General features: G+C 34.0%; 1 protein-coding gene across 2 annotated transcripts in view; it reads right to left on the reverse strand.

Annotated features, from left to right (window-relative positions):
- Positions 1 to 15,734, reverse strand: part of LOC106869154 (leucine-rich repeat serine/threonine-protein kinase 2) — a 131,655-nt gene that overhangs the window by 38,749 nt on the left and 77,172 nt on the right. For both annotated transcript variants that reach the window (XM_014914760.3, XM_014914759.3), the window contains exons 31-42: positions 15,282 to 15,405; positions 12,568 to 12,679; positions 10,897 to 10,971; positions 9,679 to 9,789; positions 8,330 to 8,425; positions 7,343 to 7,482; positions 6,327 to 6,447; positions 5,566 to 5,689; positions 5,333 to 5,389; positions 2,607 to 2,703; positions 1,829 to 1,883; positions 364 to 492 (exon numbers count right to left, since the gene is read on the reverse strand). In XM_014914760.3, the coding sequence (XP_014770246.2) occupies positions 364 to 492; positions 1,829 to 1,883; positions 2,607 to 2,703; positions 5,333 to 5,389; positions 5,566 to 5,689; positions 6,327 to 6,447; positions 7,343 to 7,482; positions 8,330 to 8,425; positions 9,679 to 9,789; positions 10,897 to 10,971; positions 12,568 to 12,679; positions 15,282 to 15,405 (1,241 nt within the window). The remainder of the gene's footprint in view (positions 1 to 363; positions 493 to 1,828; positions 1,884 to 2,606; positions 2,704 to 5,332; positions 5,390 to 5,565; positions 5,690 to 6,326; positions 6,448 to 7,342; positions 7,483 to 8,329; positions 8,426 to 9,678; positions 9,790 to 10,896; positions 10,972 to 12,567; positions 12,680 to 15,281; positions 15,406 to 15,734) is intronic.

The raw sequence follows: 15,734 nt of genomic DNA on the forward strand, positions 1-15,734 counted from the left end.
AGAATTTATTGAGAAAGAGGTTCTACAGCCTGATGCCCTTCTTGTCATGAACATTCACCTGTCTCCACACAAGGTAATATTTTTCCATGATCAGACATGCTTTTATGGAGGATTGAAAAGGAATAAAAACCACTTGTACGATAGTAGCACTCATTTAGTAGCACTCAATGTAAAATCCAGGAAACACAAAGACACACACACACATTATATATAATAGCCTTCCACTCACAAGGCTTTGGCTGGCCTGGGGCTACAGTAGAAGGCACTAGCCCAAGGTGTCATGCAGTAAGACTGAACCCAAAACCACATGGCTGGAAAACAAACTTAACTGCACCTCATTATCAAATATTATACATGAATTACCTGATTAAATTCTTCTTGACTCATATTGAGCTGATACATTTTCAGTAATGTCATCATTTCTTGGTAATTTAGAACTGGATAACCATTTTTCAGAGTAGCAGCTGTATTTGTAACCACCTCACCTAGTTTCTGCAATAAACCAAAAAAATTCAAAACATTTAAAGACAGCTTCCTGCATTAGTAGTTATTATTATTTTCCCAGCATGGCTGAATTCTAAGGTTGAAACCAATACAAGAAGACCGCTTCATTTCTAACATTTTAAATTCATTTACTTTATTAATGTTCTTGGAAAAAGCATAGCTGTTACAAATCCCCATTCCTTTTAAAAAATTGCAGGTCTACAAGTATGTATAAGACCAATATTGATTTCCTATTTTAGCACAACCCATAAATTGCTCTTTTTTTATTGACCCTGGAAGGTTGAAAGAAGGTAGTGAGCTGGCAGAATTATCAACACATAAAACAAAATACTAAGTGACATTTCTAGCTCTTTATGTTCTGAGTCCAAATCTCATTGAGGTCAACTTTGCCTTTCATCTCTTTAGGGTTGCTAAAATAAAGTGCTAGTCATGTACTAGGGTTGATGTCATTGATTTTCCCTCTTCCCTTGAAATTGTTAGCCTTGAATCCTGCAACAGACTGGCATCCTGTTCAGGATGAATGTTGTGATCTCAGTCACTTATACACCATGGAAACTGAGGAACTGGCCTTACGAATCTTAGGGCTCAAGGAAAAAAAAATAGTTGAATGGCAGAGTCACTCATAAAAAGATTTTAACTAAATTTGGTAAAGTATATAGTCTGCAAATTATTCATCGTATTTCATTTCTCCAGACTAATATTCCACCTGTTATGACTAAATCTGTACATTTATAGTAATTTCATATTTAATAATTCTGCAATTGTCTGGAAACACCAGAATAACAAGTCACTAAACTGACTTACATAAACTATATATGTACATATATGAATATATAACTGTCTGTATCCTATTACACTGTATCATTGTGTGGTGTGAGATGACTAAAAAAGCTCAGGAAAGGTATCTGGTCATAAAACACTGCCTCAAAAGATATGTTTAACCCATATCAGCATAGAAAAATGAGCAAAAAAAGGTTCTTATGATTATGGTGGTTATATATATATATACATACATATAACTCCAATTACTATTTATCATATTTGTCATACGGTGCCAGCTTATAACAGCACTGCTCCTTCACTGAGCTAATGAGGGACCTTCTATATGATCACTCAATCAGTTAGAAATAGCAGCTGAAAAACCACACCTACTGTCTTGGAAAAGTACACATTAAATAATGTAGTCCTTGGTGAACTACAGAAAGGGAAAAAATACAGTGTTCATGGCTGCATTGCTCTTGATCATAGATCTGCTTAAAAGGGTTGACCTGGAGCTAAACAACTACTTCTTCTCTACAACATAAAAAGAAAAACATTGATTTACCAAATAATTAGCAGGAACTTTTTGCCCCATCACAGGTTCTCCATGCACTTTATATCTGTTGAAAAAAGACAGAAAGTAAAAATACACATTATCAGCATTCTCACTTACATCAACCTCATCTTTATAACTGTCATGATCTGTTCCATGTCTGAGCAGATACAACCAAATAACAAACTAATTCTTATTCTTTCACCAGTGATGTACTTGTGTCCGGGTCAGAACTATCTATAAACTGGTCCCCTACACAGGCATTTATAGACAAGAATTATCATCAAAAATAATATTTACCTATTTACATATTTTGTACATTTTAGGATTAATATAATTAAGACCTGTATTCAAGAGTGCAGTGATGTTCCATTCCAAATTCAATGAAATATCTAAATATATGTTAATGTTCATGGTTTTCAAGGAGTTTCTGCTGCAACACTAAATTTTTCTCCATCATAAATCAAGTATAACAGTTTATTTATTATTTTGAAATAATTGTTTTTCTCATTTGGGTATAGTTTTGCTCATATAAGTGCTTCTGTATGCATGCTAGTTTGGATGACTTTAAAACCATCTTGACAAGTTTCATTGACCCAAACTTCTAAGATTGCCAGCTCAAATTTGAGACAAATGTCAGTTCTTACATAATATTTATTCAAAGATAATTTCAGCAGAGATGCCTCACTTGTCTTCTAATCCTGCAGTTTTTCATTGATTCCAGGATTTAAACTCAGAATATAGTTGGAGCGGGTAAAATACTGGTTTTAATTAACAAAATATTACTCACGAATCAATGACAAATTTAATGGTATTTCTGAGGTGTTCCATGGTTTTGTTTTCTGTCCGAGTGTCCACCATAATGACATCATAAATTTTAGGAAAGTCTAGAAATAGTAAAATGAGTAATAACAGAAAAGGAATGAAACATTATAATCTACCGTTTACCCTTTATTATAAATCTAAGGCTTTGTCCCTACATAAGAAAACAACATTTCAAGGTTTTAAAATCCTCAACTAACACAATGGCAATATATTATTAATTCTTGAAATTCTTAAAAGTACAGTGACAGAGAGATACAAATTCAATTGCTACTGAAGCCTTTGTATTATATTGATTTCTTTCAACTAAGTATGAAGCAAATATTTGTCTTCTTCAAGTAGCTGCAACAAAGATGTAGGAGCAGGGCAGAGCAGAGAAATTTCAAGAGTATTTGTCCCTCATTAGCTTTACATGGTCCTCACTTTCATGTTCTTTCATGTGTGTCTCTCAATGATAATAATGTAAATGAGTGGTCTTCATTCTTCATAAGGGTGCATAAGTTACCAAAATATAAGACCCAATATGGCTTTGTTTTCAGTATGATAGCAGTGGCCAGCAAAGTCTATCTTTTATCAAGCAACAATAGCAGAGATGGATGGAATGTGTTCATAAATTCTTCTCTTTGAAATGTTTTGAGTCCTCATAAGAGGTCTGGTTAAGGCAATCTTGAAACTGTTTCAGAGTTCAGGTTTTGGCTTTCTACACATACCCAGTAAAAGGCTGGCCTTCCTGATTTTGGAATATTCAATTGTGAATATTTGTTGGAAAGGTATATAATTTATAAAAGATCTAAAATCTTTGACACTAAAAATTCCAATTATTTTTTAGGATATGCATTAGGACATCTAATTTATAATAAAATTGAAAAACAAAAAATACTCTTAGTACATCCTTCCTAGCCAAAAAAAACTAAGATAAAAAATTATACTTTGAGATAACAATTATAACCTGATTACTGAAAATCAAGGACAAAGCAGCATAAAAATATATATACCTAAACTGATAAGCCCATACAATTTAATATTTTAAGTAGTAACCTCGGTTGGAATGCACTACCTGAGACATTATAGTTGTCCCCCTATTCTCTTCCTAAAACAAACCAATTTATTCCACTTTTGAGCTGTTTCTACTTTTCGTTGATATAGATCATCATTACTTTCTCATGAACTTGTGTTATCCTAGTTGCACTTAGTTTATTAACTTTAAATGACTGAAAAGCTAAATGGATAGCAATGACATTTACACTTAAGATAAGAGAAAAAATGAACAAATAATCAAATTTAGTGTTATTTATTATCTCAACTATCACCACTCCCTACTATTATGTTGTTAACTGAAACCCAGGTAGAATTGGATTTCCTCTAACATTTCAGATAATTCATTTTAGAAATATATTACATTGATAGTTTTGAAAATTAGATGTAGGGCTATTATGGGTTAGATCATTTGACTAGAACTAGTAAGGCAGGGAGCTGTACCAGTCTGCTTTGGTTTGGTTTCTATGGCTAGATGCCTTTTCTAATGCCAACCACTCAACAGAGTGTAGTAGGTGCCTATTACGTATCACTAGCACAGGTGCCTTTTACATGTCACTGGCACAGATACCATTTATATGCCACTGGCACAGGTGCCTTTTATGTGTTGCTAACGCTGGCCATGACTACTATTTCACTTGGCTTGACATGTCTTCTCAAGCACAACAAACTGCCAGAGGTCTCAGTTACTTGTCATTACCTCCATGAGACTCAAAATCTGAAGATCATACTTCACCACCTCATATATATGTATTTATTTAAATAGGCTTAATCACTAACTAGAAACAATCTTTGCATGATTTTAGGTTCTAATTAATAATAATGGTTTTGACACAGCAATATTCATAGCAATAATAATTAACAATGGCTGTTTTGTCAAGCAACAGAATATCTACAGGGCATCTATATATAAATCAGGAAATATGTGACTTGGTTGTACTGGATCTGAAGCATGTCTAATTGCATGTTAAATTGTAATAGTCCAGTTCATAGTTTTCATTAACTTGGATTATAACAAACATAATAAAAACATGACAGTCACAAATGTCAGTTGGAGAATTGCAAGTTTATAAATCAACACAAACATTGAAGATCTCCAACACCAGACAGCATATGATGTAAAAGATTTTAAGAAATATTTGGAAAAACCTCCTATCTAATTTAAATGGCAGTTGATCCAGTACTGATCACAATGGTAGGTCCTGGAACCCTAGTGACTCAGTTTTCATGTAATGTTTCAATGAAGAATACATGAATATGGTTTCATATTGCCTTTTCCAGGCTCAGTGGGGAATTTTAACTTAACACAGCAAGCAAATATATTTTTCAATTATACAATGTTGCAGTGAACACTATGTGATACTGTTTCAGAGTTAGATAAAGTTGGTCGTTCATATTAAATAGTATTTAGCCATGGACATAATGTTGAAGTAGTGACAGGATAAAAATTACCAGCTTTTCTGTTGGTTGTTTGGTATTATATATATATGGCCACATACACTCTCATAGCAGACTAGTCAAAACAAGAAAATGATGGCTTAGTTGTGGGGTGCTGAAGTAATGTAAAATTGCAGCCTCATGAACCATTAAACTACCACCAAGTTCTTTTCTTGCATGATAGTACGAGTACAGTAAAAATATTGAAGTGAATAAACTTACGTGGCATTTTTTGGAATTGGAATATTTTATTTTTTATTTCTTGAATAGATTCATCATCTGAAAAAAATAAATGAATAAATAAACGAATAAATCAATGAATGAATAAATGTAATTAAATATAATGAAAACTTATTTTGTTTTCATAAATTGCTGATCTACAGTAGTAAAAAGTTAGCTATAGCTTAAAGTGATTAGAAGTGAAGTAGAGCAAGTAAAAAGAAGTTTAATAATACCGTGAGGAATTAAATCATAATGAGTGCCAACAACAAGAACAGGGCATCCTGGAGCTTGTGCCTGTATATTGGCAAGCCAACATTTCAAGATATCTGTTTGTTTATGTCGAAGATCGAATACAACCTGATAAAATGAAAATGTATTTAGTTAGTAGAATGCAACAAAAAGAGGAAACAAAACATCACATACTACCTTCAGTATTACATCAGAGTTTTAACTCAACAATTTCTGACAACTTGTAATAAAAACCACATGACCTTGACTGCTTTATGAAGGTTAATTTACATCTTGATGTCCCCCAAATACTTCAGTTTTGAACATTCACTAAATTTATTAAATGTGCAATATCACACTACACTTGAGTACTGCTTACATCTGGAATGGAACATGTGGAGTATTCATATCTAAGATAACCATTCATTATCACCATCTATGGCCAGATGCCCTTCCTGTTCCCAACCCTCATCTGTTTCCAATAGAGTAATATTCTCCTATGACCAGACATCTTTTTGTATGATACTGGAAATTAACAACACTGCTTGTATGACAGTGACACTCATTTAAAACTACTACAAGGTGGCAAGAAAGGAGCAAGAACTGGAAAATCAGAGGGTTGTGCCAAGCTCTACTGTCTGCTAAGGCATGGTTTCTACAGGGTTTCCTAATACCAGCCACTATACAGAGTGTGCAGTGTGCTTTTTACTTGGTACCAGTACATATACGATTAAAAATATATAGTTGTAAATCCTTGTAATCTTACCAAATAAATGGCTTGACGAGAGATGAAACACTGGTGTGTACTGTAAAAATCTTCTTGGCCAGCAAAATCCCATGTTGTAATGCAATAGTTAACAGTTTTCTTGTGCCGGTAATGTTTGTATCTGGAAACAGATTTGTTACTTTTAAAAAGTGCATATTATAAGGAAGAAAAGACAAAGAGAATAATAATAAAATCAAACCAAAGTATTTTTGAAAAAATCAATTTTTTAATATATCTGAATATACCTGTAAAAAGACAAAAAAAGTAACAAAAAGATCGGGTTGGGATAGAATGAGTAAGATTGACTGCATTTTTGACTTAAAGAAAAAACATATTTTTTACAAATGTTCACTATCTTACGAAAACTATATCAGCTAAGCAAATGACTTTCTTTAAATGCATTAAAAACACTGGAACATATTCAGAAAATTATCAGCATATAAAAGACATCCTCTCACTCTCATTCTTTATTTGTTATTCTCTTTTCCATTTACTCTCTTAGTCACACTGCCTTTAACAAATAGAGGCAATGTAGAGTAACCAGAACACTTTAGTCTTGCAATGCAGCCTCTTAAATGTTAGCACCACCATACAATACACCCAGTACATTCTGTAAAGTGGTGAGTGAATAAGGACAATGTAGCGTTGAGAGTACCCCTTAGTTTTGTAAAGGACATGACAACCTCTCAAATATTGGTACCTCAATAAAATACACTCAGTACATTTTTCTGAGTAGTTGGCATGAAGAAGGGCGTCAAGTCAAAGGATGGTGGTGATAATGATGATGATGATGATGATGATGATGATGATGATAATGATAACAATGATGACAATGCTTATATATTATCTAATGTGTATGTCTTTTTATAAATCAGTAGAATGTTGCTTGAAGATGATATAGTTACTATATGTAGTTGATCAGGTGGCTGTATAGAGTTCGCTCTTTAATATTTTCATTCAGCCATTACACCACTCTAACATAAATATATGTAAAAAATGGAAAACTTTAGACTCACATCCAGCTTTTAACAACAATACCAACAGTTGCTGTGTCAGTTGCTTGTTTCTTTTCTTTCATTAGACTTCGGATCAGTGTTGTTTTTCCATGGCCACCGTAACCCATCACCATCATCTTCATGGAATATTGTCGCTGGCACTATAAACACAAAACAGAAAACTGAGTAAAGAGATTCCTAATTGATGTTAAATTTCTAGCCTATTAAATATATTTTCATATATTAATTTTTTCCTGTTTAATACTGTATTCTAGATGGTTCAATTTCTGTCATTAGGTACAGTATTCCAAGATAGACATATTCTATAGACCGTTTAAACTCAGAGCTTTATTTCTAATAATAATAATCTATTTCTGATTTCTAAATTAGAAATAAAGATGATGAGTTCAAGCCCATCCTATAGCCTGGTAACAATCAGAATTTGGACTGATCCAAAACATAGTTTTGAGTAGAAAAACACAAAAGTTGTTATTAATTGTCATCATCATTTAGTATCCATGTTCTGAGAAATTGTCATTGTCATCATCATCATTTAACGTCTATGTTCCATGCGGGCATGGGCTGAGAAATTTCATTAGTACAACAATAATCCATCTTAGAAATTTCAATGTTTTTGACATATAACAAAACACATAGAAGTTGGTATTGTTGTTGAATAACCCTGGGAAACTAGGCATAGTAGACGTATGACAAAGATCATAAGGACACAGATTTTTTAAAAGAGAAGTATGGTAGGTTGAACTGATTTTAATACATGTTTGTTACTCATTTTATCAACATCAAGGGTCAAACAGCAGAGTCAGCAGTTTATTTTTGACATTCAACTCAGAATATTTAAGTCTGATGCACTCTAATATAATTATATATGCATTCAAGTTATTAGAATGTGTAACTCTTTGCTTATGTCAAACAGATATAAATTCAGAGGAGTAAAATACTCAAATAGGTTTTAGTTTGTACAAATTAAGAAAGAATCAAGTTACATACATTTTTTAATCTGTAACTGAGATCCAGAATGATGTCCCTCACTCTTCCTTTCATAAGTGTATTACTGAGGGAGATCTCTAGGCCATCCAGTGGCATCTGAAGAGAAAATGTTTTTATTTTGAACAGGAACAAAATGGAGAATAAATAGGTGGGGAGTGCATTTAAAGTTAATAAGAACAGAATAAAAGCTGTGATGATATTCCTTGCTGATGAATGGTACAAATCTTCTATACTAATCAATTAAATAGGCATTTATAGGAGAAAATGACAGTCATTACATATGCAGAGTGCTCATAAATTATCTTTACAACTTTCACAATTTATTGTATCAATTAAAGTTGAAATCCAATGAAACCTGCATAGAAGTGTTCTGATTTTTCTAATAAACCTTAATTTGTTTGCCTATGTTTTCCAATAATCTCTGCTGAGTTATCCTTAGTTTTCAAAGTTGAAAAGGTAATTTATGGGCACCCTGTATAGTAAAATGGACACTAACATACTCAGCCAAGAAATCTGAAATAATTAAAATTACACAGCAGTGGATACACTGGACACTCACCAAACACCTAGAGATTCAACTGATGATGCTTACATCCACATGCTATGGGCCATCCTGAATACTTTGTGGAAAAGCTCCCAATCAATGACTATATGAAAACTTTCTTGCAATCACTGATATTGTTACAGAAAGGCATATGCATTTTTAAAGGACATAACTGGAGAGTTAGGCAAGTACTCATTAATCATACATTCTTATGGAAATTCCAGTATATATACACATGGGTTCACTTTGTAGCATAAGCCATCATTTGTCTGGACAAACATTAACCTCCCAAACACTGTGTAAGATTGTAATGGATGACATAATCATGTTAGGAAAATCTGAGTAAGTTCAAGTAAATGAAAATTTCACCCTTAGTGATTATTAAATCATTTCTAAACAGTAGGAGAAAAAATCCTGAAATTTAATTAATTACAGTTAAATAAGTATGGAATACAGTTGATAATGAGTCAAATCTTTCACAGTATGGTGACAACTTGGGGCATATTTTTGATATTATTAGGTCTCACTAACAAAGCATTGCAACTGCTAGAGCTTAGAACAACTACAGAGATATGGAGGATATTTGTGAATGAACACTGCCTCTGGGCAAAATGAATTTTACATAACTTATATTATTTAACTGAAATACAATTACCTGAAATTATTCAAAGATGTTCAGGTGGGAGGTTTATCTTTCATTTTCCTAATGTCATAGATTGAGAAGCTTATTTCTGATGTTAGGTTGCTTTAGGGTATATGTATATAAAGAAACAGTAGTAATATAAACATAGAATAAAATCCATACCTCCCATATTTTGTCACAAGCTCCGAGTTCATCTGGAAGGCAAGTAATTCCTTTATTGTAGCTAAAGTTCAAAGACCTCAGTGACTCCAAGTAACCAATTTGTCTTGGAAGCTAAATAAGAAATATATCATAAGAACACATTCATCATAAATTATGTCTTTAAAGATAAGTTTGTTATACAATATTTTTTCATAAGCCTAGAGCCAAAAGTTTTCATGCCAAGTCTTTGATGAAGAACTGAATCAAACACTTTATTATAATCAATGGTCCATCTACGAAGCAATCCAGACAGGAACTAGTGTTCTGACTGTGAGCCGAAGGATGTTAACTAATGACCTTCCATTAGTCCCTGAAAAAACAATGAGCTGGTTACAACTGGAATGCTTCTGATCTTAGATCTCAATCAGAGCAGAACTAGAGTTAAGCAACAACAGCCAAATCTTGGGAGATCATTATGCCAATAATAAGCACATACATACACTGATACTATTTCACTTCTTTTATCATTATTAGCCAATTGGTTAAATGATTAGTAATTGACTAATCATCATCATCGTTGTCATCATTGTTTAACATCTGTTTTCCATGCTGGCATGGGTTGGACAGTTTGACAGGAGCTAGCCAGCTGGGGAGCAGTCCAGACCCCAGTTGTCTGTTGTGACATGGTTTCTACAGCTGAATGCCCTTCCCTTCCTAATGCCAACCACTTTACAGTGTTCTGGGTGCTTTTTACTTGCCACCAGCATGAGTACAGTTATGCAACACCAGCACAAGTGCATTTTCCATGGCACTGGCACTTGTAAAGGACAATCCTGTATGTATGGATGACAGTGATTTTACTTGGCTTAACACATCTCAAATACAAGAAATTGCCACAACTCCCAGTCCCTTGTCGTTTTTACAGTGAGGCCCAACATCTGAAGATCTTTCCTCACCACTCCGTCCCACTTTGGTGGTGGTAGTGGTGGTGTTGACAACAATGACATGTGTGATATTAATTTTCCTTTTAAGTAAAAACACCAGAAAGTATTTAATTTCATATAAGATAAGTTTCAGTTAAATGAAACTATCAAGAGAAATGATGTAGAGATGTTACAAGTCACTATTTCTACTGGTGAACGAATATGAAAATATTGTAATTATAAATAAAAAGAAAAAAAGAAACACTTTAATATAAATTCATCTTAATATGAGTGAGAAATAAAACAAAATACATACATTGGATAAGAAATTGTGAGAAATGTCCAAAACTTCCAAGTTACTCCAATTCTTTGCACCTTTTGATAAATCTAACTATATATATATAAAATTTAAAAAACAGCATTTTATTAGAATAAAATTTACAGCTTGAGATCAATGTGAAAAAAAAAATGTTTGCATTAAAACACTTATTCTCAGTTTTCATATATTTTTCTAACTCATATATCCATAACAAAAGTAAATGATGAAAATCATAGACATCTTGTGAATTAATCTTTTTAGTTCTTTAGTGCATTTTAGTCAAGGCCATGTTAGAACAGTGTCTTTTAGTACATGAAAATATACTTTCTTTCACTGTGAAGGTTAACATTGATAAGATATTAAAAGAAAAAGTTAATATTAAAGAAAGATTCTGAAATGTTAATTATATTTAAAATAATATATATAGGTGTTTGTTTATGTGTAAGAGAGAGAGAGAGAGAGAGAGAGACAGAGAGAGACAGAGAGAGAGAGAGACAGAGAGAGAGAGAGACAGAGAGAGAGAGAGACAGAGAGAGAGAGAGAGAGAGAGAGAGACAGAGAGAGAGAGAGACAGAGAGAGAGAGAGAGAGTTGGGAGTGTCAAAAGAAAATATGAGAAGAGAAAAATTAATTAAACAGTGCATAAAAATGTATTAGTGAATGGTAAGTGGTGTAGAGTAAAAGTAATCTTAAAGTGAGGCATGTTCAAGACCCATTTCATCAAGACCCATTTCATGCCCAAGAAGGGCATGAACATCACTGAAAGTCTTATTCTTTTTCTCTTAGGAATTTAAAATCTAGTGCATGTATAGGAGATTAACAAATATGTCAGAAATAACATAAATCAACAAATATCTGGAACATCCCCCTCTATCTATCCTCTCCTGACCACTTATACTCTCCCCATCCCCTGTGCATAGGTCCTGATGCATTTCCAACACCATCTATCCCTCTCTCTCTCTCACACACACACACACACACACACACACACACATACACACACACACACACACACACACACACACACTGTCTATCTGTCTTTCTCTCTAACTCTATTTCTATCCCTTTATTATACCTTAACCTCTCACCTGGCACAAAGCTACTTTCCTCAGTTCCATTCCATCTTCCAGTTGAGAAGTCTTCATCTCATGAGTTACTTGGTGACCCCACTGAAGTTGGTGCCATGTAAAAAGCACCAGTACTGGTGCTACATAAAAAGCAGACAATGGAGCCTGGTGCAGCTCTCCAACTTGTCAGCTTCTGTCAAACCATCTAACCCATGCCAGCATGGAAGACAGATGTTAAATGACACTGCTGCCACTACAAAATAACATATCTGCACGATTGTGAAATGGAATAACATGTCAGATTATGCAGTACTAAATACAATGCCTGGAAATAAGATGAGACAGTCATGGCTAGAAAGATTTTGATTACCAGGCTGATTTATCAGAGTTTGCCTGGGCCAAAGAAATAACAATATATCAGTTCATAAATAATTGAATTCTTATTATCTTTGATTTGTGGGCTTTTATTTTGTTTGCTTTCGTTTATTCCGATTTTCTAAAAGTGCTTCTCCTCTAACATGCGCGCACACACACACACAAATACACATAATAACTGAAACATACACATAGAGATATATAATGAATAATTTCAATCAACTTACATCATATATAAGGTTATCAGAAATATACAATTTTTTCAGTTCTTCACAAGCCCACATAGCTGGTGGACAAATATTGGTGAGACTGTTGAACCTTAAATCTAGACAGACCAGACTAAAAAAGAAAAACAAATAGAAAGCAAAACAGGAATTGATTATTTAAAAGATAAAAGATGTTTTCCTTTTTATAAATTCAGCTTCACAGGGAGAAAAATAATTATATTGTTTTCAATGACATCTGCTTGTCTATGTCAGACATTAAAGTAAAGTTTTCAAGTTCTCTTTTCAAGTGGAGAACTTTTCTGTTTCACTTTCATTTTTATAATTGTTTGGTCAGAGGAAGAAGGGCAGCACACATAATATTCTTTGCCAGGCCTCTGAAACTGGTGGGGAAAGGAAAGGAGAAACCATAGCTCATTGGCAGAGTCATTTTAAGGCATGGGCACAATGGGCAGAATCCAAGAGCTTGATGGTTTTAGGGACCCAAATCTGATTTATGAATGCCATAGCTTGCTGTCAATAAATATATGCTTGTGCACTGATTTGCCCGAGGGCCGATAATACTGCCAAGTTTGTCTTGTGCATTGATTATTGCTAACCAATTACTTTGATTGTAAGTAGCCTAGTTGGAAGTCAGTAGCTAGGAATGGACCTGCCATCAAATAGTGCTGTATACTAAAGCACTGGCCATAGGTCAGTACCCTGTTGTGTCTGGTTGGAGCAGGGCTCTAATGAAGAAGTACTTCCACCTGTACTCTTTAGCAAGTAGAGACACTACTCAAAGGAAGATACAATTAGAAACAGTACACGGAGACATTGAGTAATTTTCAGACTAAAGATTTGGTTCAGAGAGATAGTGAGTCATCATCATGTGTGTATATATTTATATATATATATCAGATTTCAACCTGTGTATCAAGCCCAGCTATAATCCATTTCAGTTATTTCTTTTGTACTTTATGGTACCACACCTATTTTTAAAACACATTAACTTTCACTGCTTCTTCACATTTTACTTCTTTTATTATTATTGCTATTATTGAATATTTACATTCAGTCTTAGAATATTTTCATTACACCCATTAACCTTGTCATACAAGTATTAGATTCAACAGTCTTTGTAAGGGTTATTTCTTGTTTATATGGTGCAAAGCATTGTAAACCATGTTTTAAACACACTCATTGTGAGGAAGCAATGAAAATGTTTAAAGTATAGGTGGTGCCTGTTAGAATACAAAAAAAAAATAAATAAAATAAATGAAATGGAAATGGAGTCAGTCACCATAAACACAAATTATGAAAAATGATAAATGAGAAGATTGTAAGCCTTGCTACATAAAAGCAACAAACACTGTAGAAAAGATCAACTTTTCAAAAGAACAAGGTCAAACATAAACCAACCAGAAATATATACTTTTCCTAAATTAGAAATTCTCTCTCTCTCTCTCTCTCAAGTTGAAAGGCAGATTGTTTGATGCTTATGTGTGAACAGCTATGCTGCATGGTAGTGAAACATGGGCTGTGACAGTCAAGGACATGCATAGGCTTGAAAGAAACGAAACCAGTATGCTTTGCTGGATGTGTAGTGTCAGTGTGCATGTTTGACAGAGTGTATGCATCATAAGAGAAAAGTTAGGTATAAGAGGCATCAGATGTAGTGTGCAAGAGAGACGACTGCATTTGTATGGTCATGTGATGCATATGGACAAGGAGATCTGTGCAAAGAAGTGCCGATCTCTAACTATGGAGGGAGGTAGACTCAGGAAGACATGGAATGAGGTGGTGAAGCATGATCTTCAAACTTTGAGCCTCACAGGGGCAATGACTAGTGACTGAGACCTTTGGCAATGTGCTGTGTTCGAGAGGACTCGTCAAGCCAAGTGAAGTCATAGTTGTGGTAACTGGCATCCGAGCTGGTGGCATGTGAAGAACACCTTTCAAGCATTGGGCCCCACGGAGGCAAAGTGGTTGAGCTCCTTTCGAGCATTGGGCCTCATGGAGGCAAAGTGGCTGAGTTCTTTTTGAGTGTTGGGCCACATAGAAGCAATGACCAAGACCTTTGGCATTATGTCATGCATGGGAGAAGACCTATCAAGCTGAGCAAAATTACAGTTGTAACAGATACCAGTGTCACATAAATGGCATCTATGCCAGTGGTACATAAAAGCACCCTGGTGTCTCACAAACAGCACCCAAGCTAGTGGTATGTAAAAGCACCCATTACGCTCTTGGAGTGGTTGGCATTTGTATTTATCATTTTATTATAAATGCAAAACAACACCCTGGAGGAATTGACGTAAGCTTAAATAATAAACAGCAATAGGTGACCCGTGATATGGCAAGGGATTACTGTATGTGTATATATATATATATATATATATATATATATATATATATATATATATATATATATATATATATATATCTTTATAACTTTTTATTTGCTAACATAAAACACAGAACAATACAGATACACACACACACACACACACACACACACTCAAGATGAATGCTAGCTGCAACAAACAAACAGCTACACTCATACATAAAGATGAAAATACACACTAATATGATTGGCAATGCTTAGTGACATGCAAACAGAAAGGAACTCTTTCAAAAAGACAAATGAATTTAATACTCATATCATAAGGTGAAAGACAGGCAAATAGAATTTTCTGAGAATGAATGTAAAATATTTTAAAATAAATTATTTTTACCTGCGTAACTTCAGGATAAACTTAGGAAGGTACCATGGTTCTTTGGTACCAAGATTGTTGTGATTAAGATGAAGACTATGAAGCATTGGTAATTCATTCAAAATCTTTTCACTTGGTAACTTTTCTGTAAAGTAAGAATGAATTTCAACAAGATATACATCATCATTATGACAATCATAATGTGTGTAGTCATTGTTGGTAGCAATGGTAATGGTGCTCCTGCTGCTGAACCACCATCACTGCCACCATAACCATGGCTGCACTATTACCACTGCCACTGCCTCTATCACAATAAAGATATGATCAATTTCTGCTGCTTTATTCTCTACCACCAACAGCATCAACACAGATAGCAGGTTGCTTAACCAGCTAAAAATAGTAGCCAAATTGCTTTCTAATCTTTACACTTAGCCATCTTACAAGGAGCAGGATATATTGGATGATGGTAAATTT

This window comes from Octopus bimaculoides, chromosome 1 (genome assembly GCF_046866305.1).
Source record: "Octopus bimaculoides isolate indiv1 chromosome 1, ASM4686630v1, whole genome shotgun sequence".
Classification (NCBI taxonomy): domain Eukaryota; kingdom Metazoa; phylum Mollusca; class Cephalopoda; order Octopoda; family Octopodidae; genus Octopus; species Octopus bimaculoides.